This window comes from Tiliqua scincoides, chromosome 4 (assembly GCF_035046505.1).
Source record: "Tiliqua scincoides isolate rTilSci1 chromosome 4, rTilSci1.hap2, whole genome shotgun sequence".
Taxonomy (NCBI): Eukaryota; Metazoa; Chordata; class Lepidosauria; order Squamata; family Scincidae; genus Tiliqua; species Tiliqua scincoides.
Window position 1 is genome coordinate 111365070 of NC_089824.1, and position 27463 is coordinate 111392532.

Sequence of the window (27463 nt, forward strand, 5' to 3'; positions counted from 1 at the left end):
AAGAAATATTGTACCCCCTGCTAAAATTCCTCTTGGAGGCCCTGGTTGCATGTGGTTTTTGTCTCAGTAGTACATGGGCCCCTAAAGGTTGGGAACCACTGCTCTAGCATATACTTTTACTCAGCTGCTCCACCATCGGAAATGCTTCAGGGGCTCACTATCTTAGTGAAAACTACTTGTGGATTCCTCAAAATTAAGCAAAATTGGTGTTATTTCATGAAAAAAAATGATTTTTCATGTTTTGATCTTAATATCATTGTATAAAATGATTTGAGCAGAAATTTCTCATTTTGTTGGTCACAAAAAAAAACCCAAAAACACCCCTAGTCCATAATACCATAATGAGATTATTTTATAATAAACCTGAACAAGGAATTGAATTTTTGTTCCTGGCTTCAAAATGTTGGTGTCAGAGCTTTACTCATGTCCTATATATGATGGTATATATTTTCTCTTTCCAGGGAGTTAACTGGGAGCCATGGAAAGGCCACTTATTCTCCATCCCTTACACTGAGATGAAGATACGTCCGCGGTCTCACAATTTTGAGCCAATCCTGGGCAGAAGGCGACGGTCTTTAGCAATGAAGAGGAAAGAGGCTAGGGCTTAAAATGGAAGTTTCCTGGAAGTTCTGTGCTTGTCAACCCAGATGTGGAAATCTATTATCATGTAACAAGGTGTTTGGCCTTGGGTGGTCTATTTTAGTATAGTACATTTATAATCAAAGTAACAGGTTTGGCCTCCTCTGAAGTATTTTCTGATGTAATTGGCTGGAATCCTATCACAACTTGCAGGACCCTTATTGAACAGAGGTAGGTGTGAATTTAGGGCCAGTTCATAAGTGATACTCATTAAAGAGGATTACATATCTCCCCTGTGCCTGTAGAGGCCTTTGGTTCTTAAAGTCACTACAGACAACTGTGGCCTTCTGCTTGCACCAGAATCCTGACCTGGAGGAGGCCTATGCCATGCATTTGCCCTCCTAACAGTGCCAGGCTTTTCCTTGCCAGAGAAAACAAAGAGAATACAAAATTGTCACTTTTTTCTTCTTCTTTCATGCTGGTAGCAGGGGCAGCTCCTTTTCATCAGCTCAAGTGGAAGAAGCCTTCTTCGTTCAGGGACCTCTGAATAGTAAGGCAGGGTTTGAAAGGGCTGAAATGTAAGCATTAGTTCTCTTCATTGGCTGTATTAAGTTGTATTAGGGAGGGCCTAATTAGGCTGCTGTACTCTAATATTTATGGTACATATTTGCAAAATCCAAGGTGCTACTAACATAGTTTTCTATACAATCTGTTCCTTATGTGTCAGTGTCACTTACCAACAAAAGCCAAGAATTGCAAACCTAGGAACAAAGTGGTTACATTTCAGAGTTTTTCTTACACAAAGCAAGGTCGTTCTGTGTGTCAGGCCTTTCATTTGGTCTTGTTTGCAGTTTGGCTCTGCTTCCATACAAGAAACTCTCAGGTGTCATTGCCTCCCTGTGCTAGTAGCATATTGACATTTGAGTTGCTGTTACCAAAAAAAAAAAAAAAAAGATTTTGTATCACTTTTACCATTATAAAGAGCAGTGACATTATGCATGTTCGGTCTGGAATGTTTTTTCTTTCCTTTGAGAGATAATCTCTGTAATCGTGAAGAACATAGAGCTAATGCCTACTACGCTGGTAAACCTGTACCTGAACTGTACTACTTTGTACTGCAAATGGGGGCTCACATGACTAGCATGTCAGGAATAAGTCTAGGCTAGAACACTTCTCTCTGACTTTAATGTACAGGGAGTTTTTTTTTTTTTAATAGAGCATCATTCACTTGTGCTAGGTTCACCCACATGCAGCTGCAATCTGAAGTAGTACAGCCTTGACATAGGTTTATCCTTTCAGTAAGAAGCCTCCATTATAGTGCCACCTAGTGTTTAGTTTAAGTATGACTAACAAAGCATCGAAGCAAACGGAAGTGCCACCTATTTTGGTGTCTATTAACCTTCTCAGCTGCCATGTCCAATCTTAAACTCTCCCACACAGAATACTCTTAATAGATTATGGATGGAGAGTAGAAGAGGCTTTGCTTGTTCATAAAACCTGAATTTCCCCTCACTGCATATGTGAAGCCTGGCTTATACCTTGCTGTGTCTCATGACTGTCTTGGTACCAAGTGTTGTTGCAAGTGAATGTGGAGGGGCCAACAAAGAGCATTTGGATGTTATATCAAGGGTTCTGTGTTAATTCTCATGTCTAAAATGTTAGCTTTGGACAAATGTGTCAGATGCTGTATTTCAGCGATAATCAGATAGCTGTGAGAATAAATATACAAAGGATAAGAAAAACACATTCTATGTTAAATGGTGCAGAAGTGCTTATTAGTAGTAACAAGTCTACGAAACACAAATTTTTCCTGGTTTGATGGGGGTGTGTGTAAAGGCTCACTTAAAAAAAAAAAATTCTTCACTGAAGGAACTACTGTAGATTTAATTCAATGATAGTTTTTGTTTCCGGAATGGCTTTGATCACACTGCCCCCCCCCCCAATACTTGCCTTTTTGCAAACTGCTTAAGTATGATTTTTTTTAAAACCCACAGAGTTAATTCACTATGCTGGTTAGAACAAATGTACCGCTTCCCTGGGGTCAATGAAATAGGAAGCATAGCAAAGGTTTCAGACTTAAGAACCACTCAGGTTTGTTTCATTTAAAAAATGTTATTTTTAAATAGTTTTCCCCCATAAACTGTGCAATAAAAGGACAATTCTGAAATGCAGAACCAAAAGCAAGTTATGGAGCAAACACTGATGAAACGAAGACAGCCTATTCCCAGTACATCTCTTGTGTATGTAAAAATATACATGCAATTGCCTTGTCAGTGCCCAGGCACTTGATAGTACACTGCACTGAGTTGACCTGAAATGTTGGGCCAGGATGGCATTTCATCCAAGTACTGGAATATATGGATTGGTGTGGGCTCTAGTATATTATACTATACTACTATATAGTATATAGTAAATATACTATAACAAACAGTATATTTTTGTTATACTGGTCTCCGTGGCATTCCTAGAGGGGCAAAGTGGGCAAATACCCCAGGGACCCATGCTTCCACCCCTCTCGAGGTAGTGCCACCTTCCTCAACCAGCACACTGCTGTCCTTCGGAGGCCTTCATAGGGCCAGGGAGGCCGTGAACGGTCTCGCCAGCTCTCCAAAGGCCCCCGAACACTAAGTGGGAAAAACTTTGGTGTTTTTACGCCAACTGTAAATTCCAAGTGGGAAAAACCTGGATTTTCTAGCAACTAAAAATTGAAGGTTGAGTGCAAAGAATGCATACCAGGAACAGATGCCTTAGATGGAAGAACATTCACCTGGATTTCATATCATGTTACAGCGTATTCTCTCCTGCAACAACTATTATGGGTCCAATACAGCCAGAGTTATACTCTTTTAGATTTTTATAACAAAGATTTAAACATGCACTTTCCCATGCAACTTTCTCGTTGAGGTATGTGGGACTGAAATAATGCTTAATTTTGGATAAATCATGCCCATGGAACAGCCTTAAAAAAGAAATGGCTGAGCTGGGAAAAAATGATTCTGCAGTATAGGTTATGCAACTTTGCAGATAGGCTTTTGTTAGTCATGGTGAAGGTCCAAGAGCTAAGCAGTTCCCTGCAGCCTCACCCTCTTACTGCTAGAAACTGCTCAGTATTTCCATCAGGCATGTCCACCAACACCTGAGCCTGTTTTTGTAGCCCTAAGGGCTAGAAACTTGGCACTTAAAAAAATGTAACCTGAGATTACATGTTATGGTGCAATTGCCAAATGTTGTGGTGCAATTGTAGAATATGCACAGTTCTAAAGAAAGTGTTGGAAAGATCTCATGGTAGGTCTGTGACATCTGGTTTCAAGGCCAACTAATAAGGAAGCCCTTGAACATTTAATACAAGAGCAGCCCCACTGGATCAGACCATGACCTCATCAACACCAGCACCCTGTTGGCAACTATGGCACCCCCAGATACTTCCATGAAGTCCGCAAATAGGGTATGAAGGCAACAGCCCTCCTACATTGTTTGCCCCTTCTGCCATTCAGAAGTTCAGTGCCTCTGGACCTGGAAGTTCTACTTAGCTATCTTGAGTAACAGCTATTGGCAGACCTATCCTTCATGAATTTCTTTAATTCTTCTTTAAAGTAACTTAAGCCAAAGCACATGTAAAAACAACTGAAGCCATTATCTATCCACCTGCGTATGATCCAACTTGGTATGTGAATAGGTATAATGATGATGTATACACAGTTGTGCAGCACAGATTCTTGCTAGTGCACATAGGGGTATTAGTGCAAGACAATTGTCAAACTGATTGCTCATTCATCTTTAAGCCCATGGGCACAGATAATGGCAAAATGTGCTGGTGACTGTACAAGCCTGTTCTTATGTACACACTGAACTAGCATGTTTGCTGTTCATTCCACCTGAGTGCAATTAGCAGGGTGCTTAAGCATGTGCCCAACTAGGGACCCGCCGGAGCACATATGTGATGTTACTACACAGCTTCTCCCTTCTCAAGGCCTTTGTGTAATGCTGTAAGCAGTCATCCTAAAAGGGGAGGGAGCTACCATCACATCTCCTCAGTCCTCCAGTGCATGGTCCCACAGTGCAAGGAGACCCTGAAAGGTCTATATTTCTCTTTAGACCAGCAGTGATGGCCTCTTTTCAAGCAGCAGCAGTTTGGGCTGGGCTGAGATCCACAGGTCCTCTTCTTTCTTCTTCTTCTTCATCTTGTTTCTTTTCTTCCCCTGGGAGGGACTACTGCAGCCAGAGCCGCCACTGTCCTTGTGCCTCCGGTTGCAGAAGCAACAGTGGCAGCAGATGAAGATGCCAACCATGAGGAGCAAAGCTGGCAGTCCCAGCACCACAGCCAGGCAGACTGTGTTGTAGATGCCCTCCTGGTGCTTGGATTGGATGAAAGTCCAAACGGAGTGGAAAAAGGCACTGATCTGCTCCATAGGGCCTCTTGCTGGCTGGAAGAAGGACTGAGAGAATGGATGTTACGGCCACGTCCCTTGTCCTCTGCCAGCACCCTTCAGTGGGAAATGTTAGTGGTGGTTGTAAGCCTCTGAATGGTGTAACTTCTCCAGTCAGTACCTGCAAAGACAGAAGATGGAACATAAAAATGAAGACTGCCTCCATGGGAAGCCCTGTCAGTCTATGGACTGAAGACCTGTGCTTGCCAAAACAGCACAATGCCATGCTCCACAGAATATTAGTACTTCTATTAAAAGCAGGGATATGCGGTCAGGGGAGGCAGAGCCTCACCTGTCATAGTCCAATGAAGGTAGCCTCAGCTTCCTCTGTCATTGCACCAAGTGCTCCACCCAATTTCTGTGTGGCTGTAAAATTACAGGAAGGATAAGCACTCAGCCTCCCCTGTAATTGCACATGTGCACTGTGGCTTCCAGGTAGCTCCCAGAATGCCTTACAGCACCACAGCAAGTGCCTACCCAGCCATTTACTTCACCACATGTTGCTGATGAAAAGATTTAGATTGGTACTCAAGTAAGAAAGTATCTTTCCGGGGGGGGGGGGGTAGTAGCTGAGGGAATCTCCCCACTTGCCTTGGTCTTTCTGCAATACCACTGCTGGCATTGTGTAGCACAGTGATTTTCAACCACTGTGCCATGGCACATTGCTGTACTGCAAATGGTTCACAGATGTGCCACAGGAGTTTGGGAAGGGTCAATTATTAGTAGGGCAATTGGGGGTGTGAGCCCCCTGCCAACAGCATGGTGTGCTTTGGCAACTGTCAAAAAGCGGATAATTTTAGCACCTTTTCAATGTGCCATGTAATGAAAAAGGTTGCAATTTGCTAATATAGCACAATAGCTAAGAGATGGGTCCTGAGTTACAAATCAAGAAGCCCCTAGTTTGAACTTGACCTCTGCACATTTGAACTTGGCCATACAGCATGTTTGTACAAGGATGTGTGACGGCCCACGGAGGCTGCATCCAGTCTCGGCTGCACCAACAACAGGTAGGATTGTGCTGGCCAAGTTTGGCTGCTGCAGGAGTCTAGGTGTGTGTGTGTGGGGAGAAGGAGGTGTTTTGGGGCTGGCAGGCAGCAGGCAGCACTTGCAGCTGAGCAGAGCCGCCCTTGGAGGCTAGCTACGCCTCACTAGGGAGGCGGGACGCACAGATTGAATACCTCAGCTTTACTGGGTTGAAACCCTAGCTGAAAGGATATCAGTGGAGCAAGCAAAGAGGGTGGAAGTACAAGTAGTTCATAAATGGATGAGGCAGAGTTCATTTGAATAGCCATGTGGCAGGTAGCAATTCAACTGATGCAGCTTTCCTAGCACAGAAACACTGATCGGAAAAAAGCACTGTGCTAGCAGAGATTGCTTTACAGCTGTTGCAAAGTAACCTTTGCTGATGAGTGCTGTAAGCCCGCTAGTGGAGAGGCCAGAGCAGCCCTCCATGTGCTGGCATGAAGACTCGCCAGAGAATGTAAGCTGGGAGGCAGGCAGGGGGTTAAAAGGGGCAGAGGGGGGACAGAATGGGGTGGTGAGGAGGGAGGATCAGGCCTGGCAGGGGCGCAGGATTAGCAGCAGTGGTGTCTTCTTGGTGGGCCACTGTGAGATACAGGAAGCTGGACTAGATGGGCTTGTGGCCTGATCCAACGGGGCTGTTCTTATGTTCTTAGGTCTTAGGACTTACCCTGGGACAAATGTTCCTTTAACCCGAGGAGACCTCAGCAGCCAAAAATTCCCCACAGGATACAACAGTAGCTGCATCAGCACCGCTGCATTGCCGCACAGGGATTTAGATTGGATTGGGCTGTAACAGTAGGTATGTGGACTCCTTAATTTGGGGTTATGGCTTTAACCTCTTTCACCACCCCACTCTGCTACCACAGGTCATACTATACTCATTGCAAAAATGGTTGGAGAATTTCCTCTCCCATGACAGAATGCTGCTCACTTTTAACCCTTAGTCAGCAAAATGGCTAGCTAGGGCTACAGCAGGGGAATAGGCTAGGTTGCTGCCCGCTTGGAAATGGCACATGTTACAATTTTCACCTTTTCCCCCTTACCTGAGCAAATCAAGATTCCTATTTGTGCTGTGACTGGATCAATGGGCAAATGAGTATCAATATCCTATAATAAAAGAAAGGATGCAAATTGATCAGAAATCAAACTGAAGAATGGCTGATTGCCACCACATTCGTGTTACTCCAGAAATGGGAGGATTTTTGTAAGCATTTTTTTAGCAAGTCCATCTTCCCCAGAACTCATGCTAATACTATCAATCTTGCTCCTCCTAATGGTGAATCTTTATTGTAAGCTGACAGAAATAGGCTTAAACTACAATCTTATGAATGAAAGCTGCTGTTTTTATTGAGTCCTTGTCATGCTGAGAGAATTCAGATGCATGTGCCTCGACGCTGTAGAGATGTTAGACAGAAGTTATTTTAGATTGTTGTTTCCTCTCCACTTTGCAGCAAGGGGTGGGTGGCTTCCCTCTTTTCCTGCAAGTAAGGAGTAGTTAAAGCTCTCGTTCATTTTTAAACTGCCGAAGTTCCTCAATGTAAACAACAGAGCAATCTCTGCCTGCCAAATCCTTTGAAGCAGCTGCAACCTGCACACACACAGAGGTTCACACCAGGCTCAGCTCTTCAGATTTCAGGAGCAGGAAGCACAGATAATTCAACTTCAATAACCTGTTCGTATATATTCAACATTAAACAGCAACTCTCCACCCCCCTCCCAGCACATTAAGGGCCAATCCTATCCAACTTTCCAGCGCCAATGTAGCCAATTACACCCCAAGGTAAGGGAAAAATGTTCTCTTATGTAGAGGAGGCCTTCATGACTGCCCACCCCCCGCCAGCAGGATGCAGCACATGCCCAGCTGGATATTTGTGGCAATAGTTTTTTTTAAAACCTCAATAGCTTTTTTTAAATATCTCAATAGCTTTTTTTTTATATCTCAACCTATCTTGACATTGTCAACACAAACTGTAAGCTTACCATTGGAAGGTGGGGAGAGACAGGAATTTGTGCCTTTGGCATGCACATCTCCAACATAGGCCTGCTGAATTGGCTGTATATGGCTAATGTTATACGGGTGATCTTGATATCCACTGATTTGACTCACCACTGAGTCCAAGGTCTACCTTTAAATGCATTGTAACAAGGGAAAAAGCACCAAAATTCCATTTCCTACCTTGCACTGTTAAATAATTATTGTTACAAGTTGGGGCCAATTAAAAAAGCATCCTACATATATCATAGTTGAAAATGTACAATCCAGAATTCTACCACTTCATTCAGTATAACATATAGATCAGCACAGTATATGTAGCTCCAGTAAGTTTGCAAGAGATATAGTTCCCTAGGGAAGCATCTCACATGTTCTACAATATAGAGATTGACACACTATCTGTCTCTCCCTAAGTGGTATCCCTGATGCAAACACACATTTATTTCCCTTTCATAGACAGAACTGTATGTACTCTGTTGTAGTTCTCAAGGAATGGGGTGTGTATTCTTACCACACCCCACCTCAACTTTGGAGTCTACTGGTGTCAACATGTCTCATGCACTACATTCCTGAGTATGCTCAGTCACCAACTCCAGAAACCAACCTTCATGCAATTAACTTTGTCTCCAATCCCACAGCAGTATTTTTTCCCTTTTTTGTGGCCTTAAACCTGACTCAGAGTGCTGAAGGCGAATCCTGGCCTTGAGGTAAGAGAAGAGGGTTTTTCCATCTAATGGTATCACCCTCCTGAATTCCGTTTTAGATGTGAGAGAAAAGGAAACCCGATCTAGCTTAACCACATTAAAATGCAGATTGGTGAGATGAAAAGTTCTCTAGGGTCTTCCATTTAATGCACCATTTCCATTACACATATTTCTAGACTGGAATATAACCTGGAGTCCATGATTCTTGCATGTTGTTGGTGAAATACAAGCAAAATTCAAGCAAAGTACAAGCAAAGTTCTCTAACTTCAGCAAGGTTGTCATAGGTCCAGACAGGGATGGGTTCAGCTAGCTGTGCAAGGCTTGTTGCCCTCTCCACCCTGGCCAAACTTTCTGCAGGAGTTCCACAAACAGCCACAAAGACTTGTCTTACTGGGCATTTGCTCTACCATGATGGAGCCAGAAAATATTTAGACTGTAACCAGCAGAGGACAGAGGAAGAGTCTGTGGCATTCTGGATAAATAGGTGCCTGAGGGCAGAACTACACACTATATTGATGTGTCCAACAAAACCCTGACAGCTGCTTTTGAAGGGAGTATAAATGTGAAGAAATGGCAGGGAGAGGGAGTGCTAATTTGTTCCTCTTGGCTGCTTTTCCACCCACCCACAGGGTTTCAGAGATGCTTACCTCACACACACACACACACACACACACATCTGGAATGTAATGCAGCAGAAAATGACTTGAAGAGTAGGAGTTGCCATGGAAAACCAGAGGACACAGTGACGTGCACGTACATGCACACAGTAATGTGTCGTTCTGCAAGGCATTTGGTAGGGGTCCCAAATGCAGAAATGGGACACAGCCAGGTTGTTCCTTCTGTTCCCAAGGCCAGCCCATAAAAGGATGCAGCCATGAGCAGACAGCCATTCATTATTTATTTCATTTATATTGTTCCTTTCCTTCAAAGAGCTCAAGGCAGCACACACGGGGTGATGTTACTTGAGGTCAATGAGAACTGCATGAATATCTAAATAGACAAAGGAGGTCTCATCGCTGCCTGCCTCGGCTTCCCCCTCCAGCCCCATTTATACAGCTGGGCATCTTACTTGAAGCAAGAGAGCACATGTGATTTGCTTGACGTTGCTCAGGAAGTTTCAGGCATAGCCAAGAACGGAACCCCGTTCTCTCCTAATGTTTTATTTGATGCCTAAAGCACAAGGGCCTCCTTCTCCTCTGACCTAAATTGCCTCTTCGGCTCATTCAGAAGAGCCAAGAAAACACCAGCTCTTACTTTATGCCCATACAGCTTCACCCTCTCTGGAAGGGAGATTTTGCAAACCTCCCAAGGAAAAATGGAGAACAATTTTATTAGTTTTTCCTTCTGATTTCCTGTTAATGTCAGACTGTTGAAACTTGGTAGTGCATGACAGGTTGGGAGAGATAATGTGGGATTGTAAGTATTATATGCAACTAGGCTGAAGTAGGGGACACTTTCCCTATTTCAAGAAGATGGTTGAATGTCTGATGTTACCTACATCCCTGTTACCTCTCCTCCAAGTTAGAAAAGGTCTGATTTGCAGGGTATTGCCCATGTTTGTTATCATGATTTAAAAGAAAAACTTAGACAAGGAATGTAGAATTTGTGAAAACTAAGAGTGTTTACAAACCCCACATTAAAATAACATTTGAGCATGTGTTTCAAATACTTGTGTTTCATGGCTTGTGTGAAATCTGTTAATACAGAAGAGAAACCAAAACATACACTGATCTGTGCAGGCTTTAAATTTCCTTTAGGAACCATTTTAATACTGATGTTTGAAAACACCCAGCAGTGTCAGAACAACCTAAAACGGCTGAATAAGAAATGAAATTAAACATGTCTTTGACTATTCAGAGACTTAAATTTTTCTTGCAAGTGGCAGCTGCCCTGTGCCACAATTTGGACTGGGACTGAGGTGCAAAGGCAGGAGATATTTAACACTTTACTTACACATGAGCTTCATGCTGAGCACTGCTTCCATCCCAAAGCAGTTATTTAATGGTGAAAGGGCTATTTATTCATTTAAGTGATTTATAGCCTATGTTTCCCTCCAAATAAACTATGTAAACTTTTTTGGTGCTGAAAAGCAGCATACAAATAATGATTTCTGCTAATAGCAAACTTGGAGGTTCCATGCCAACCACTAGGGCAAGGCAGGGATTGCGGCTTCCTTCAGAGACTCCCCAAATATTCATAAAAATGTAACTTTGTCTAAAAAAGGGGGGGGGGAGTGTGCTCTTCCTGGCTAGAACTGGACATGTTTAAAGCTCTCCTATTGGAATAAAATGTTCAAAACAGTTAAAAGCCCTCACAGTGATGAAAGCAAGCCTACTGAAGAACCATCTTGTTCCAAGGGCAAGAGAGAGATGACAGAACAGCCTGTCAGATCACCTGACTAAAGAGAGCAACAGGAACAGTGCAGGAAAGTTTATTATCATCCAGTGATTTTATTGCACATGGCCTGAGGCACTTCTAAAATACAAAAGAAAAAAAGGTAACAGAGAGATTAATCCAGAAAGAGTTAATTAACCAATTAACCCCTGCTAATTGGGTAAGAGGCACTTTTTCAAGTGGGTGCTCCTTTTTTTAAGCAGGGGGAGAGTAACTGGCCCAACTCACCCCAGCACTGTCTGTTCTAGTGGCTGTCTGCTGGTATTCATTTGCATCTTTTTAGATTGTGAGCCCTTTTGGGACAGGGAGCCATTTAGTTATTTGATTTTTCTCTGTAAACCGCTTTGTGAACTTTTAGTTGAAAAGCAGTATATAAATACTGTTAATAAAATAAATAATAATAATAATAATTCCTCCAGATGCTCCAAGAGAAAGAAAGAGAAAAAAGGGTCTCTTCCTTACCATGGGACCATCTTCCCCCACTGGACTGCTCACGTTGGGGGTCTGCTTCATCATCATAATCCTTCCTGCCTCCAACAGTAAGAGGCCAAGGCCTTCTAGGCCCTCAACTTCTCATGAACTTTGAGACTTCCATCAGGTTCTGTCTAAGCACCCACTTAAAGCAGGTTTTTGAGAACAGAAACACTTCTGGTTTTAAATTTGTCCCTTAATGACAGGCTTAGCAGAACATGTAGTTTGGTCCCCAGAGAAACAATTGGTAGTGGGTGGGGAGGGTGGATTCCTCATGATTTATTTATATATGTTCTTCACTTAAAAGTATGCAAATAGTAAATAACCCATTACTTAACATAGAAGGTGAGCAAAAAAGAAATGGTGGCAGAAAATGCACTTTAGTATAAATCTTTGGTTGATCTTTGTTTGAACTGTGAACTCCCTGGGGCAAGTGTTCTTGCCATTTACAGTCTACATAATACAATGTGTAGCATAGGCAGCCAGCAGCCCTATCTGGATAGAGGAATCTCTGTTATACTGCAGTAAACAAAGGGTTCCAAAAATATATACTGTATCAGCAGAGTGCAATTTTCATCAGCCTGTTTCCTATCTCCTTGCCTTCTAGCACTGAAAAGTCCTTTGTTGGGGTGAGGAGATCAGTCCCTCTACACGCTTTGATCTGTATCATGCCTTTTTAACAGGGTGTGTAACGGGGGGGAAAAGTCTGTGCAGAGCTCTGCAAGGTTCCTGTTAGGAACACTGATCTCTACTTCACTCTACATTGTGTAGTAAAGAAATATATTAATTCAAACTTTGATACATTAAACTTCTTACTCCTAAATAGCTCCAGTGAATTCTGCAGGCGGATAGATAGGATTGTAGTTGTTACGGCTCAACAGTGTCCCACAATCATTTCTAAGGGCCCAGTGCTATTCCAGCTTTCCAGCACCAATGCAGTTGCTTTAAGCCATTTCTGCCCAATGTTGCATATACTCAACAGGGATAAAATGTGTGTACCTGTGAGCTGGGCAGAAATGGGTTAACTAGGCATGCCTTGCATTCTGTGGTGTGGGGGCAGCCACAGAGGCCTCCTCAAGGTAAGGAAATATTTGTTCCCTTATCTTGAGCCTGCATTGCGGCTGCATTGGTGCTGGATAGCTGGATAGGATTGAACTCTAAATGTTAATTCAGTTCTGACTTGTTTTTGTGAGCAAGTGTAAAGCTCACAGTTTAAATGTGAAGATGTTTTAACATTCATGCAAAAATAAAACTTGAAAGCCTATTAACTTTTAAAATAGGACATTGATAGTTGTCTGTGACAGAATCTCAGAAGCTAGAAATATTTTCAGAGACTTTAAAGTGGTTTGAAAAAATGACCACTGATCACTGTTTGTATGTTTGGTTCTGATTAACAGGTAAGTATAATTTCAATAACCGCAAAACCTGTTTGACCTGAGCAACAAAAAATGTATGTTTTCATCATAGGAAGCAATACTTCTCTCAAATCTCATTTTATGTCTGTAAAAAACAAATATCTAGCTGCAAAGCTAACAATTCCCCTCCCAATGAACCTGCTTCTATGCCTTCAAGTAATAGTTTGACACACTGAAAGTTCACAGGAAAGGATTCTCACAATTTCTAAGCATGTTAAGAAAAGCTTTACCTACTAACTTTCTGGATGTCCAGCTTCTATTATGGGTTCAGGGGCTAGGAACCAAAAACAACAACTAAACACTAGATGGTGACACTAGAGAAACTTGCTCTTGTAACACATGGCTGAGTTTTCAGTTTTTAAATGGTCACCACATGGTCACAATTTGAACGACTATCTTTTTTTTTTTTTGCCTTTAAAAGGTATAAATGTGGTGGCGCTTTCCAATTTACAACACTAAAAGGAACAATTAGTTACTGAAAAGTTGTTAGAAAAATGGTGTCGTTGTCGTCGTCCCCCCCCAATGGAAGATTGTTAGGCAGAGGAATGTTGCTAGTGGAATACGGAGTTCAAGAATGCTAACTTTTTGGCAGCAAGATAAGTTTAGAAAAAATAGCTTCATGTCTTGATGGCAAATATGATGAATCATACACAGGCTAATTCTGTGTTTTCCACAAAACTGGGCATTGCCTTTCCTGAAAACATGACGTGTAAAGTTTGTTTTGCGACACCCGTCTATATCATGCTGTTTTGAGATGTTCTGGGGTTAAAAATGGCAAGGGGTTCAAGATAGCAGCTAAGGTGACCAACTTATTTCATGTGTGAATGAATTTTGTGTGTGGTGAGACAGCGAAGCCTCAGGGCAGTTCATTCAATCCTTGCCAAACTGCAAATAAAATCAGGACCAGTCGTATAACTAGGGTGGGGTGATAGAAGCATCTATTCTTCGTGCACTTGGAAGAGGGGAACAAAATGGGACATCAAAACATCATACAACATATTGATAGTTATTAAAACAATTAAAACCTATACAATATATTGCTTACAAGCCAGTAGACAAAAAATTGGATTTCACCTTGCCTATGGGCTTAGCAAGGGCAGCAAGCCAGGCAGAGTGGCACCAGTGCTGCTTCCCATTGGCCTTGTCACAAGGGGCTATAGGAGAGGTACACACAGGCAGGGACTACAAGGGGCTGAAGTCCACATATAGATTTGAAACAGCTAGCTAAACTGCAGGCCTCTAGTATCATATACCAAAAAATGAATGAGCTGGAATTTGGATCATGAGTCAGGAGTGCAGACACAAGCAAAAAGCTGTGCATGCATGTACTTGCGACTCGTATCAATTGTCCCTTTGTGGCATATTTCAAGTGGGTGCTCCTTTTTTTTTAGCAGGGGGAGAGTAACTGGCCCAACTCACCCCAGCACTGTCTGTTCTGGTGGCTGTCTGCTGGTATTCTTTTGCATCTTTTTAGATTGTGAGCCCTTTTGGGACAGGGAGCCATTTAGTTATTTGATTTTTCTCTGTAAACCGCTTTGTGAACTTTTAGTTGAAAAGCGGTATATAAATACTGTTAATAAATAATAATAATAACAACAACAACAACAATACGTTTAACCTAATCTTTCTTCCTGCAACTCAAGCCCCTGTTCAGATAATGTCCCAACTGAAAAAGGAGATGCTAAAATTTCAGGAAATTCAAGCCATCAGCTAAAGAAGGCTGGCTCTAACCCATATTACACAAATATCCAGCTAAGTCATCTAGGGAGGCACTGTGACAGGTTCCCACACTCAGGGTAGTTGCAGGCCTACAGTAGTCTGGTCAGATGGTATCTCATCAATTGGAATGGATTTGAGGATATTGGTACAATTGGGGATATTGGTACAACTGTGAAGACCCTGGTGGAGAACTTGGCATGGAACAAGCTGTCCTAGGAGAGCTTGGTAAGGGGGATCTCTGTCATCACTCATTCATTCCTCTTTCTACTTTTGTCCCTGGAAATTTAAAGATCAACTCTGGAAGTCAGACTGGGACCCAAAAGGGCTACTAGGAAACTCTGCGTCAAATAGTCTGCAGTAAGGACAAGAGCTATGCCTTCTACACCCTGAATTCTCCATTTGAAGGAGATGTGGAGCTAGAAGGACTGGTTGGACTAGAGAGATCTTCCCCAAGGGTAAGTGGCCGTGGGGTGAGGTGCTCTGTTCCCCCCCCCCCAAAGCTATAGGAACCAGCTGTGCTTGTGGAATACAGACTGGTGTGAAGCCTCATTCCAGAAGCTACAAGGGCTACTATGACTTACCAAAGCAGACCTGTGCCTAGAGCTTCAACAAGGAAATGCTGTGACTTAAGTTGTACTATAGCCTGTCAGTATGGCACAAACAACTACAGAAGCGGGACAACAGGGATGTGAATTCCAGATCATGTAACGAAGCAGAGTGCCAGCTCTGAGGAAAGCCAGCCGACACCTCAAGAGGGATTCTGCAGACAAAAGATGCTTATTTTCTCTTCACTTCCTCCTCCCAGAAAACAACTTGGGTAGGAGGTACCTAATATGTCCTTTCCATCGTTTGGCTTATTGCCAATTTATACTGTAGCCTCAGTCTAGTCCAGGGGTCGGCAACCTTAAACACTCAAAGGGCCATTTGGACCCGTTTTCCGGAGAAAAGAAAACCACGAGAGCCACAAAATCCTTTTGACATCTAAAATGAAGATAACACTGCATATATAGTTTGCCCTCCCCTCTTATAGGTCCCAGTTATATAATATACTTCCCTCTTGTAGGTCACACTAAAAATCAGGTCCAGACCCACAGTTGGAGAACAACTGTTTTAGATTGTGCACAGGTGAACTGCTTGTGAAGGATACTGTCATTCTTTACTGTCATTTACTTCTGTACTTCTGTAAATGCCTTTCCACACAATACTACCTCTGAACAAGACCACTTAGTACTACTTAACACTGTTCACAAAGGTGCTCCTGAACAAACAAGCCAAGAGTTCAAAACTGCATAAAATAAAAGGCATACTAACCGTGATTACTTCCCAACCATGAAATATGCTTTGGTGCTACATATACAGTATGTTACACATACAGTATACAAACATATACAGAATACCATCTGGTGCAGGGGTCTCCAAATCCCTTTCAAGTTTCCAAGTGAAGGAAATAGGGCAGTGAGAGTGTGAGTGAGTGAGGGGGGGGGAGAATGCTGAGTGGGAAGCTTGAAGGCTGTAATCCTGTGCACACTTCCCTGGGAGTAAGCACAATGGGACTTACTTCTGAGGAGATACACACAGGATTGTGCTCTAAGCTTGAGAGGACAGAGCAGCTGCACTCAATTGCTTGCTTTTGCCTTGGCTCCGTGGGGTCAGGGCTGCTTGTGGGAAGGGGGGTCATCAGGGTGTTCAAACCCCATTCGTTTACGCACCCTCCCCTACACAGGCAGGCAGCTGGCGCTGCGGCTCAGGCGGGAGGGAACGTGCTGCTGCAGGGGGGCTCGCCCTCAGCGGCAGTGCGGGCTCTTTGGGCCTCACCTGTGTTGGCTGGAAGCTCAGCACTTGAGGTGTGGGGCGGGCAGCTGGGCTACTTCTCAGCGCGGCTGCATGTGCAGGCGCGCCAGCTGTTCGCACCCTCTTCTATGGGGCGCAGCCGCAGGAGGCGTGGGAGCTGTGCACCTGCGCTCGGGCTGGTGAGCAGTGGCTGTGTCGCGGGAGGGGCGAGCCCCTCCACCCGGGACGGGTTGGCCCCGCACGGAGCCACAGCAGATGGCTGAAAGAGCCGCTTGCGGCTCCAGCGTGGTGGGTTGCCGACCCCAGGTCTAGTCCAAAGTTCAGGACGAAGCCTTCACACAGTGAAGCAAGAGGAATACATCTTCATTTATGTCTAGAAAGGTTGCATTGCTTCATTGCTTTTTGAAATGAAATTTATTGACAAGAGCGTGACAACTATAAATTTAGTGTGTGTGTGTGTGTTACCCCCGTCTACCTGTACCTGCCTGCCAGAAAACCAGCTGTACCAGCTGAATTTCTGCTTGCCTAGGTTGACAAAAACCACCACAAAAAACAGACAGATGAGTCAGATCATCTTCCCCTGTACTTGTGCCAAGGCCTGTACTGGGTTTGGAAAGCAAGGTTTGTCATGTCCTCACCTGGAAGTAGAGCCTACACTTTCAGAAGAATATAAACATATAAGAGCCCTGCTGGGCCATACCAAAGATCAGTCTAGTTCAGTATCCAGGTTCTAATAGTGACCAGTCAGAGAACTCTATAAGCAGAGCATGGTGGCAACAGACTTCCCCATAGTTTTTCCCTGAGTAGCTGGCACTTAGATTCAGCGTACCTGTACTACCCCTGAAAATGGGATGTAGCATTTAGCTATCACAGCTAAGAACTCTGAGGCATAGTGAGGTTTGCAGCTACCAAATGTGCCTCCTATTCTGTTCTCATCCCCACTCCTCCACACCTTGTTGATCATATGGGGGGAAATGCTGACAATGCCACTTTTAAATGTGACAGGTTTACATCTCAACCTGGTGCTTCAAGCTTTTCCCAATTCAGGTTCCCTTCTAGATTCACTCTCAGTCCTTAGTCACTGCAACCATCTTTTTGGCAGATAAGCACGCAGAATCTGCATCAAGTCCCACAAGTGCAGCACATCACAGCACACATGTAAGGAGGATTTGGGCACTCATCCAAGATAGGCATTAGAAGAGGCCTAGAACAGGCCATCTCAGGCTTCCTCCCTAAAATTAGCCAGCCAAGGAAGGAGGTCACAGAGGGCAAGAGCTGTGGTGTCCAGTAGATCTCTTACACCCGTTTCTCTTCAGCTTCCATGGTTAGCACAACAGTTCAAATGGTTGCAACATGGTAGATCTCCGCCGATAGAAAGAAAGTAACTCTGACATTGCCTTCATGGCACCCCTCCAGATGTCTTGCACAACCCAGGAAGTCTGCCCCAGTGTCCAAAACCACTCTCTCAGTTCTAAATCCACAAGTGCATAAGTAATGCTCATTTAAATCAGTGGGTTTCTTTCTAAGGAAACATGCCAATGAACAAGGTGTAGAAAAATGAAAGCTTTTTTGAGAAAAGTGTTACTGTTTTGAGCACAGACAATGCTGCAGCTGTCTTGAGACTCTTGCAACATTTGAACTGACTTGCATACACAAACACCAAGCATGAAGTCATAAGCCTAATCACATAAATCATGGAGGAATTTTTTCTTTCCTTCCAGTACCCATTTTTATATTCATATTTGTTTAGCTTTTCAAACATTAAGAACTAGATGTGTACTTTTTGAAAATGAGGAGCCAAGTTTTTCACCTAATCATTTAGATCATTCAGATGCTAAAATGGTTTAAGACAGTGGTTTCCAAAGTGTTCCAGGGACCCCTAGGGTTCCTCTTAAACTTATCAAACGTTCTTCAGTCAATAACAGAGGGCACATTTCCCTGAAAAGCAGCCTGTTCACAGCATCAATTTTGCCCCTGCAATGGGCAGCAATAGAGCTGTTTTGAGTGCATTTCACAGGACAATGGTGAGGCTCAACTATGTGAACCACACACACACACACACACACACACACACACACAAAAGTGGCCCTACACAGGATTCTGTTCTTGTATGGGTGGAGACTCAAGTGATAAGCAGGAGCGCAAGACCCCTCTTCTTGGGATCCTGATGGTTCCATAGCACAATCTATAAAAATCTAAGGAAGTGGTTTGGCCCCAAGAAGTCACATATGTGGATGTTCCACAGGGATGTCCTTTTAAAAGCAGAACTTTATCCATCTAGAATTTAGTGCAGTGCACTTTATGAACTGACTGAATGGCAGCTAAAGCACAGCAGGTTGCCTGATGGGCCCTGTCTCCTCTTGTCCTAGTCGTGTTGGTAAGATTTGCATATCAGCTACCCAGACATGCTTGATGGATTTTAAGACTGACAGATCCTCCTTTCTTACTAGAACTGCAGTTTGTTGAGTCCCACTGGGGCCTCCTACACTTGTATCTGCAGGTGCTGCTTCCTCCATTGTACTAAGAAAAGTTAACAGCAGTTTCTCTTTCGCTTATGACTTTAAAAACAGGGTTTTTTTGTGATGAATTAATTGTAGCAGCTCTAGTATGCTCAGATCCATCCCTGGGCTTGATGCACTACCCAGCCTATATGTTGTGATAACACAGGAGAGCAAGGAGGAATCAGGATAATATCTTAAGAGATTCATGAATCAGACAGGTAGTCCTGAGAGCTAAGGGCCAGAGGAAAGGCATGGATAAGATTGCTGCCTTCTGGCACTGTTCTTATGCCTTTAAAAGCAACTTTGTCTGGAGGCAGATGGCTTATCTCTATGCCTTGAAAAGTCTTATCTGTTTCTTTATGCATATATTTATTTTATTTATAATAATAAAAGGTAAAAAGAAAAAGAATAAAGACCTACAACATTAATAAAATACATATAAAGTACATAATATATGTCTAATAGTGTAGCCAGAGCAAAAGTCTTATCTGTTGATTTCTGAAGCTCAAGCAGAGGTTAGAGACAAAGGTGCAGCAAAATAATCAGCCCTCCCCTCTGAAGTCCCAACTGAGGCTGCCATAAAAAGCATACTGACTAGGGCTGATCCTATTACAATTAGACTGAGATCAGCATATGTGAAGCAGTGCTTTCTCCTCTATGAATCCACTACTTGCAGAGCTCTCCTCCTCCAGGTGTAATCACCATCAGAATGGATGTAACAAGAGGCAGGGCTTTTTCAGTGGTGGCATCCATGATGTAGACTTTCTTTCCTAGAAAAGTTTTTTGCAGCATCTTGGGGAAGCCATAGGGTGGTAGTAGATCACATGCCTTGCATGCAGAAGGTCCCAGGTTCAATCCCTAGCATCTCCAAGTAGGGCAGAGAGACAGTTTCCTGCTTGACACATTGACAGATAGCAATGCTTTAACAATACTGAGCTAAATGAACCAATGGTCAGACGGCAACGTCCTATGTTTATGCTCCTCTTCCTGTACCATTTTGTCTGGATGAGCATCTAAGGACAGTGGGGAAGGTAAAGCCTTTTGAGTTACTGCTTTGCTGCTGTTATATGTGACACTGCAGTCCATAGAGCACTGCATTTATATTGTTTGAACCTTGGCTATTATCAATATTTTAAATAAATATCTTTATATTTACTAGTAGCTCATACTAAAACAATCTTTTAGCAATCATAATTAAGAGTTTGAATAAACTTTTAAAACAAACCACAACAAAATAAAGCACCAGAGCAAAAGCCTAAGAGCCCAGTCCTATGCATGTATACTTAGATGCTTATAGTCAATGGGACTTACACTCAGGTAAGTGTGGATAGGATTGCAGCCCAAAGACCCACTCCTCAGCGCTGGCAGTACATGTGTATTGCGGGCTCTGGGTGTTGTAAACATGCTGTAAAGCACGTTTGCGGCACCCAGGTTGGAAGGAGCTGGGCACTGGGCGTCAGTGCTGGGAGGAGGAAGAGGAGGAGGCTGAGCTGCAGGCAGTAAGTAGCACGGGTAGGTGGCGTTGTGGTGTTCTGGGGTGGGCGGGAGTGCAGGATGGGTAGAGGGACCTGCCCAAGTGTCTCCCCCCCCCCCAGTTCTGGTTCCTCAAGCTGCTTTTTATATGCCCCTCCTGGGCACCCTGAAAAGTAAGAGGCTGAAATCTTAAACCAAATGAAATCCTAAGACCCGGCAGCCTCACTCATTACTAATGGAAAGACACTCTACACATATACAGGTTGAGTCTCATTATTCGCAAGGGTTCCATTCCCAGAACTCATATAGATGGCAAAAATGGCGTTAAAGTAAATCCATTTAAAAACAATGTCCCTTTGCTAGGCTATTTAAAAACAGCTTTGCTGACCTTTGTGATGGAAGACAGAGTCATTAGGCAGACAATCCATTTGCCTCCACGCACTTAGAAGGGCTTCACTCAGAGCCAGCAACCCCTCCCTTCACCCAGAGCGCAGCACTGCTGGGAAAGAAGGCAAAGTGATTTTCCTTCATGTGCTGGGGGGGAGGGAAGGGTCACTTGCCTTGGAGTGAAGCTGTTCTAAGTGCCTGGAGAATGATTAATGGATTGTCAGCTGGCTGTCCTCTCTTGCATTAACAAGGGTATTGTTAAACAACTTTTTTCCTTTAATTTAAAGGGCCCTTCTCATCACATTGAGATAAAACTGCAGGTAAAAAAAACTGTGGATAATTAGGTTATACCTGTACTTTTAATTGGTCCAGACTGATTTCTTTAAAAGGACAGGTGGTCGTAAATGGGCATGGTTATTAAAGGAGGAGGAGTGAGCATAAAAGACCAAGACAAACAGTATTGGCAAGAGAGGTTTTTGACACACACCATTGCTCAGTTTCTGAAGTAAACTAGCAGAGGAAACCTGGGTGTCAAAAGCAGAAACCACAGAAACTAAGAACTGAGTTCCTTGAGAAAACTTAGAAGTTCAATAAACTTTTTTGCAAACACTTCTCTAATTACTCAGGACAGACAACTTCCATGTTTCATCAGAGCCCTTTGCTTTGACCCATTTCCAAACTCTGATGGGAAAAGTGACAGTTTTCCTAAACAAGCTCCAGATCACTCAGAAAATCCTGCTGTTGGCCAGCTGCTTGGTTCCTTCCCCCTTTCCTCCTACTCAGTCTCTTCAGGACAGTCTTGTGGAGCCCTTTTCTGAAGCACACTCCAGTTTAGGATTGCCTGAAGTATAACCCAGAACCTAGTAGAACTCTTCCAGATGGGCATGCTGGCAATTGATTTTTAACAGGAGTTATAACTCCTGAACAAGGGCTGGAAAGTGAACAACTCACTTAGGCGCACACACAAGCTATGAAACATTTTTGAAAATGAGAGAGAGAGAGGTATAATATGTCATATGTATTGTCATGTCATATGTTCCTATGAAGTCTAGTTTAGCCCTTTGTTGATATGTAATAAGGGCTCTGCTAAAGCCCCTCTAGCTATTCACAATCGGTAGAAAAGGGTTAGGTGTCTCATCATGGCTTCATGTCTCAGCCTGGGAAAATGTGGCCAAAGTGTGTGCATGCCTAAGGCTGCAATCCTAACCCACTTTCCAGCTCTGACAGAAGGGCAATGCAGCTCCAAGGTAAGGGAACAAACATTCCCTTATTTTGAGGAGACCTCCACGAGTGCCATCCAACTGCAGGATGCAGCACACGTCCCATTGGCACCACTACGCCAGTGCTGGCAAGTTGGTTAGGATTTGGGCCTAAGAGGCTAAATAGAAAGCTTCTCAGTGTGGCACTTGTACCTCTATCCTCAAGTCATCCACAGGTCTTTGTTCATTCACTTCCTTCCAGTGCTTATACTGTATGGTGCTGAAGCAGGAATGAACACTAATGCACACAAGGTCAGTAGCAGCCCTGCCATTAACTAAACGGGCAGATACCCCAGGTGCAGAGTCCCATGGCATCCAGAACCACAGGGAAGCCTATCTGAGGCTCCCGATATGGTCAGAAACTGTGCTTCCAGTTTGTTGGAAGCACAGTTTAAGATGTCAGGGAAGCCTCAGGAGGGTTCTTTGACATGTCCTGGAGTCGCACAAGGCTCCACAATGTTTTGGTGAGTGGGGGGGGGGGGCGGTGGCATTTTGTGGGGAGGTGCTATCGCAGACTTTTGCCCCGAGTGCAGGGCTGGGGAAGAGCGCCACTGCACAAGAGGCCATTATCTGTGCACTAGTGTCGGAATAATGGCATAGAATTCTGGGTAAAGATGGAAGTAAAATAAATGTGTTTCTTCCATGCAAGATTACAGGTCTGTACATATTTGATATCAATTAATTCAGCCTATGAGCCTGCCCCCAGAACTTGTACCAAACATCTCTGTACACACAGCTCCTGTTCAACCCTGATCCTTTTGGTTTGAAAGACTCATTACAGCAGTATTTAACCTGCCACATAGCACCAGTAATGTCATTTTTCCCCCTGTGAAAAATTCTGAGAATGTTGTCCCTCAACTCCTGTGTATACCATCTCATTAAACCACCCCCTCAGGGTGACGGACAGGTCACCAAGCGTACACTCCTTTTCTACCACTGAAATCCCTGTTGCACCAATAAAGGAAACAAAATGGGTTACTGATTTTCTGTTCCCAGCTCTTTATTAGCAGCTTCAAAAGGATTCAGGTGCAAATAAAGGCCAAAAAAAAGTTTAAAAAAAATAATTCAACACCCCTATTCCCTACACCAGTGTTTCTCAAACTGTGGGTCAGAACCCACTAGGTGGGTCGTGAGCCAATTTCAGGTGGATCCCCATTCATTTCAATATTTATTTTTAATATATTAGGCTTGATACTACCATGGTATGTGATTGCATTTGGGGAAATGTTACACATCTGTACTTTTTAACAGGCTACTATGTATATGCTTTTAACAATGATAGTAAATGGGACTTACTCCTGGGTAAGTGTGGGTAGGAATGCAGCCTAGGATTGTTGGGTCCTGGTGCTAAAAGTTTGAAAACCACTGCCCTGCAATATTACAGAAAGAAAGGTCCCACTTCAGAAAAATGGTGCCCAGCAAAACTATTTTCTTTTTTTAAACCTGGTTCTCCTTTCCAGCAGCACTACAAGTCTCTAAGTTGAACAGACTCACACTGTCTCAGGGTTCCAGGAAATGGAAACTCTTATTATTTCAGGGGCTGGCACTACCTGGCTGGGCAGACTTGGGAATATAACTTTGCAGAGCATAACCACTTGCACTACACCCCCCTCCCTACAAAACAGAGATGGCCCTTTCTTCCTTCTCCCCTTGTCCTGTCCTAAGAGGTGCTGACAAAGTTCCTTGGTTAACTGTCCAGTAAAGTTCCCAAGACTTGCCTTCCACCTACTATTTCAGCATCCTGTTTCCAACAGCAGCCAATCAGATGCAACTGAGAAACCCATGAGCACAGCATGGTGGAAACAGTCCTTCCCAGTTGTTTGCCCTGTTCCCACAACTGGTACTCAGAGAGAGAGGGAAAGTCCATATTCAGAAATGGTTAACTGCCCTCGATAGCTCCATACTCAAATATTTCTGATCTCCTTTTGAAGCCATCATTGCCATACCTTGTGACAGCGAGTCCTATAATTTCATCATGCATAGTTGGAAGAGATGCTGTACAGTAACTCTCCTCTTTTGCCTGTGCTGACTCTGCTGCCAGTCACATTTGGTTGCTTGCCAGGCCTGTCAGTTCGTGGGTGGGGAATCTCCGTACCAGCAAGCGCAGTGCACCGGGACAACCAGTAAAGAGAATCCACTTGTGGAAAGTCTCACAGGCAGGCGGGCAAGACACACCTCTGAGGCTGAGTTCAAGTGTTTGGCACAGCCCGGTTTTCTAAAGCCATAAGTGGCAATAAGTGCCACTTACAGCCCAAGCCTATGCCTATCTACTGAGAAGTAAATCCCATTATAGTCAATGGGGCTTCCTCTCAAGAAAGTGTGGCCAGGACTGCAGCCTCAGAGCCCCTCCTCTGCCTGTCTGCTCAGAAGTCAGTCCCACTAGTTTCAGTGGGGCTTCCTCCCAGGAAAGTGTGGAGAGGACTGCAGCCTCAGAGCCCCTCCTCCGCCTGTCTCCTCAGAAGTCAGTCCCATTAGAGGCAGTGGGGCTTCCTCCCAGGAAAGTGTAGCTGGAGCCCCTCCTCTGCCTGCCTCCTCAGAAGTCAGTCCCAGCAGAGTCACTAGTGGACTGGACCGCAGCACTGCTCGCTCCAGAGGGCGCCTAGGAGGCTGCCGTCCTTTCCCCGAAGAAAGTCTTCCCAGCCGAGGGCAGGGGCTCAGGGGAAAGGTCGGGGCGGGCGGTCCAGCCGCTGGAGGCGCCCCCAGGCCGAGCGGAGGCGGACTTGGGTCAAGGAGCGCAGGGAAAGGCCGGAGAGAAGCAGCGGCCGGAGGTCCAACTTACCGGCTCCTCCTGGGCGCGCTCTGGGCGGCGGCCGCTCAAAGCTTCTCGGCCCGGGGAGAGCGGAGGAGGGCGCGCGGCTGCCTCCTTCTTCCCGCCGGCTGCGAGCCGCCTTTGCTTTCCGCGCCCGCTGCCTCCCCTCGGCGGCACCTGGGCGGGCTCGCGGCTCCGGGGCGACGCCTTCTCTCTCCCCTCCCTCCGGCGCCGGCCGCCCTGCAGTCTCTTCCCGCAGCCCGCTCCGTCCACGTTCCTGTGCTGGGCACCGTCGGAAGGAGAGCTTCTCCGTCGCAGGGGCGCCCGCTCCTTCCCCACACTCGACCCCAGTACGGCTTTTTTCAGGCGCTAAGCGGGGCGGGGGGGAGAAGTTCTTCTGATACACGCACCCCCTTGTTTCCTGCTACTTGGGGCTTCTTTGTAGTACAGGTGTGTGCCACTTAACGACGGAGATACGTTCTGTGATCCCGTTGTTGTGCGACTAGGTCATTAAGTCAACATTCAGTCCAATCTAATGCTTTGTTGTGTAAACAGACACTCCCCACCGACACTAGCTGGCTGCACAGGCTACTGGAGATAGACTGCCTCTTCTGTGCATTAAAAGCCTCTCATGGCCCAGTCCTATGCATGTCTACTCAGAAGTAAGTTCCATTAGAGTCAATGGGGCTTACTCTCAGGAAAATGTGGATAGGACTGGGCTGTCAGTTGTGTAAGCAGTCACTCTGCTGCAGGTTATGGAAGACACAATTAAGAGCATCTTTATTGTGCTTTGACCACTGTCTATCATTAAGTGAACAGTTGTTAAGCAGCGCACACCTGTATTTTCACCAGTATGAATTACAGCCTGACCTGACTGTGTGCGCATAAGTTTGTAGACCTGCAGCCTTTTTATTCAGAAGAAAGTCTCACTGTGTTTGATGGAAGGATTTCTGCTCTCAAGTAATAGGTTGCATTAGATTGCAGCGAGAAGTATCAGCCCACAGCAGGCCTGCACACCTTGTGAACCTCTAAGCAGGGCCTATGAGAGGGGGCCTCGGGGTAATTTGTACCCAGACCCAGGGTCAAAAAGGGGACCCAGAAATTTCATGGGATCTTACATTTTAGAGTCTCACCCAGACTCACTGCCCACATTGGATTCTGGGGACACTACTGCAGGCAAACACCAATGATTGCTGCCAAAAGCCATATGCACTAGACTAGACTGAGGAATGCATATATGACACTCCTTAGTTGGCATCCTTCAGTCTCGGAAGACTATGGTGTCACTCTCTGAATGGTGGTTCTGGAACAGAGTGTCCTCTCCAGTGTGCGAAGCCTGGGTAAAGTAGGTATGGAGGATAGGCTGTTACCCATGCAGCAAATCCCCCCTCTCCACGTTGCTGAAATTGTCCAATGGAAAGGCAGAGGCCAATATGGTTGGTTCCAGCGGCGTCGCAGGAGTTGCCAGAACATGACTGTGTTCAGCCATGAACTGCCTCAAGGACTCTGGCTCTGGATTTTGCCTTGAGGTTGACTCCTGAAGCCTTTTCCATAACTGGATGTAGCCACAAGGCAGTGGAGGTTTGGGATCAGTTTTCCTTCTCTTAGATGAGCTGCCTTCCCAGGCTGACAAGTCCCATCTACCTGGTGGCTGTTTAGTCGCCTCTTACGACAAGTACAGCCAAACTGAGGGCCTATTCTTATCCCCAGCCCCCAGGGGAAGACACTCCTTAACACTGTGACAAATCTGAGACGAAACAAGCAATAGCTATTTGGCTTGTGGATCTGCTTACCATGAAGGAGTGTATAGGAGCTCAGGGACACAACTGCTGCAAAAGTATGTTTTGGTGCACATGGGCCACTTTCCATTCTAGTGTGAGAGTAAATACAATTATGCTAATTTTCTGAGAAAGAGACAGGCACACCTATTCTAAAGGCAGTGGTGGTGGTGCCTGGTGCAGCAGTGCCAAAGTGGCTACCACTGCATCCTGTGGCTCCATGGCAGCCACTGGAGGTCTTCTCAGGGGAGGGGGACTTTTGTTCCCTTCCTCTGGGGAAAGCTCCATGCCCAGGCTATTTTGCCAGTGCAGAGTTGAGAGACTCTGTGTTGGGCCTGAAGGATCCAGCAGAGCAAAGCCTGTTCCTTTCCCAATTCCCCCCACCCCAAAAGCCCACGCCACTGCCTGGTGCTTTTACCTAGCTCCAGGCAGTGTCCGGCCAGCCCTGGGCTCAGCACTGACTGGCGCTGGGCCAGCACCAGTCCCGACTTGGCAAAAGGTGTTGCAGGCATGCCTTACTGCATGTTTGTGACACCCAGCACCAGCATGGGTCCAGCTCAGGATTGGGCCCAAAGATGTGAGGAAACAAGAGGTGAAGGAGGGCTCTACGAGAAAAGGAGCTGTGGAGGAAGGCTCCTTGGGGCTTAAGGCTAGTGTAATTTGAAACCTGATTCTTTGTCTCTGAGAAGAAGCAGGAAGTGGTTGAAGAAGTGCACCTTGCTGGTGGTTTCCTCTCCTGTAACTGAAGTTTATTTTGGCCCATATACCTTTGCTAGAGGAAATGGCTTTCATTCATCAT

At 44.9% G+C, this 27463-nt stretch overlaps 2 protein-coding genes across 2 annotated transcripts in view; one reads left to right on the forward strand and one right to left on the reverse strand.

Annotated features, from left to right (window-relative positions):
• TNN (tenascin N) overlaps positions 1 to 653 on the forward strand; it is a 44438-nt gene extending 43785 nt beyond the window's left edge. Inside the window, exon 14 of the mRNA XM_066626092.1 lies at positions 462 to 653. Coding sequence (XP_066482189.1) covers positions 462 to 608 — 147 coding nt within the window. The 3' untranslated portion in view covers positions 609 to 653. The remainder of the gene's footprint in view (positions 1 to 461) is intronic.
• A 1920-nt stretch (positions 654 to 2573) lies between these two features.
• KIAA0040 (KIAA0040 ortholog) lies at positions 2574 to 25031 on the reverse strand. Its single transcript, XM_066625596.1, has 3 exons — positions 24917 to 25031; positions 7073 to 7136; positions 2574 to 5127 (listed from the first exon to the last, which is right to left on the reverse strand). Exon 3 carries the CDS (start codon positions 4986 to 4988, stop codon positions 4671 to 4673), a length of 318 nt encoding a protein of 105 aa, XP_066481693.1. The 5' UTR covers positions 4989 to 5127; positions 7073 to 7136; positions 24917 to 25031; the 3' UTR covers positions 2574 to 4670.
• Positions 25032 to 27463: the final 2432 nt, after the last annotated feature.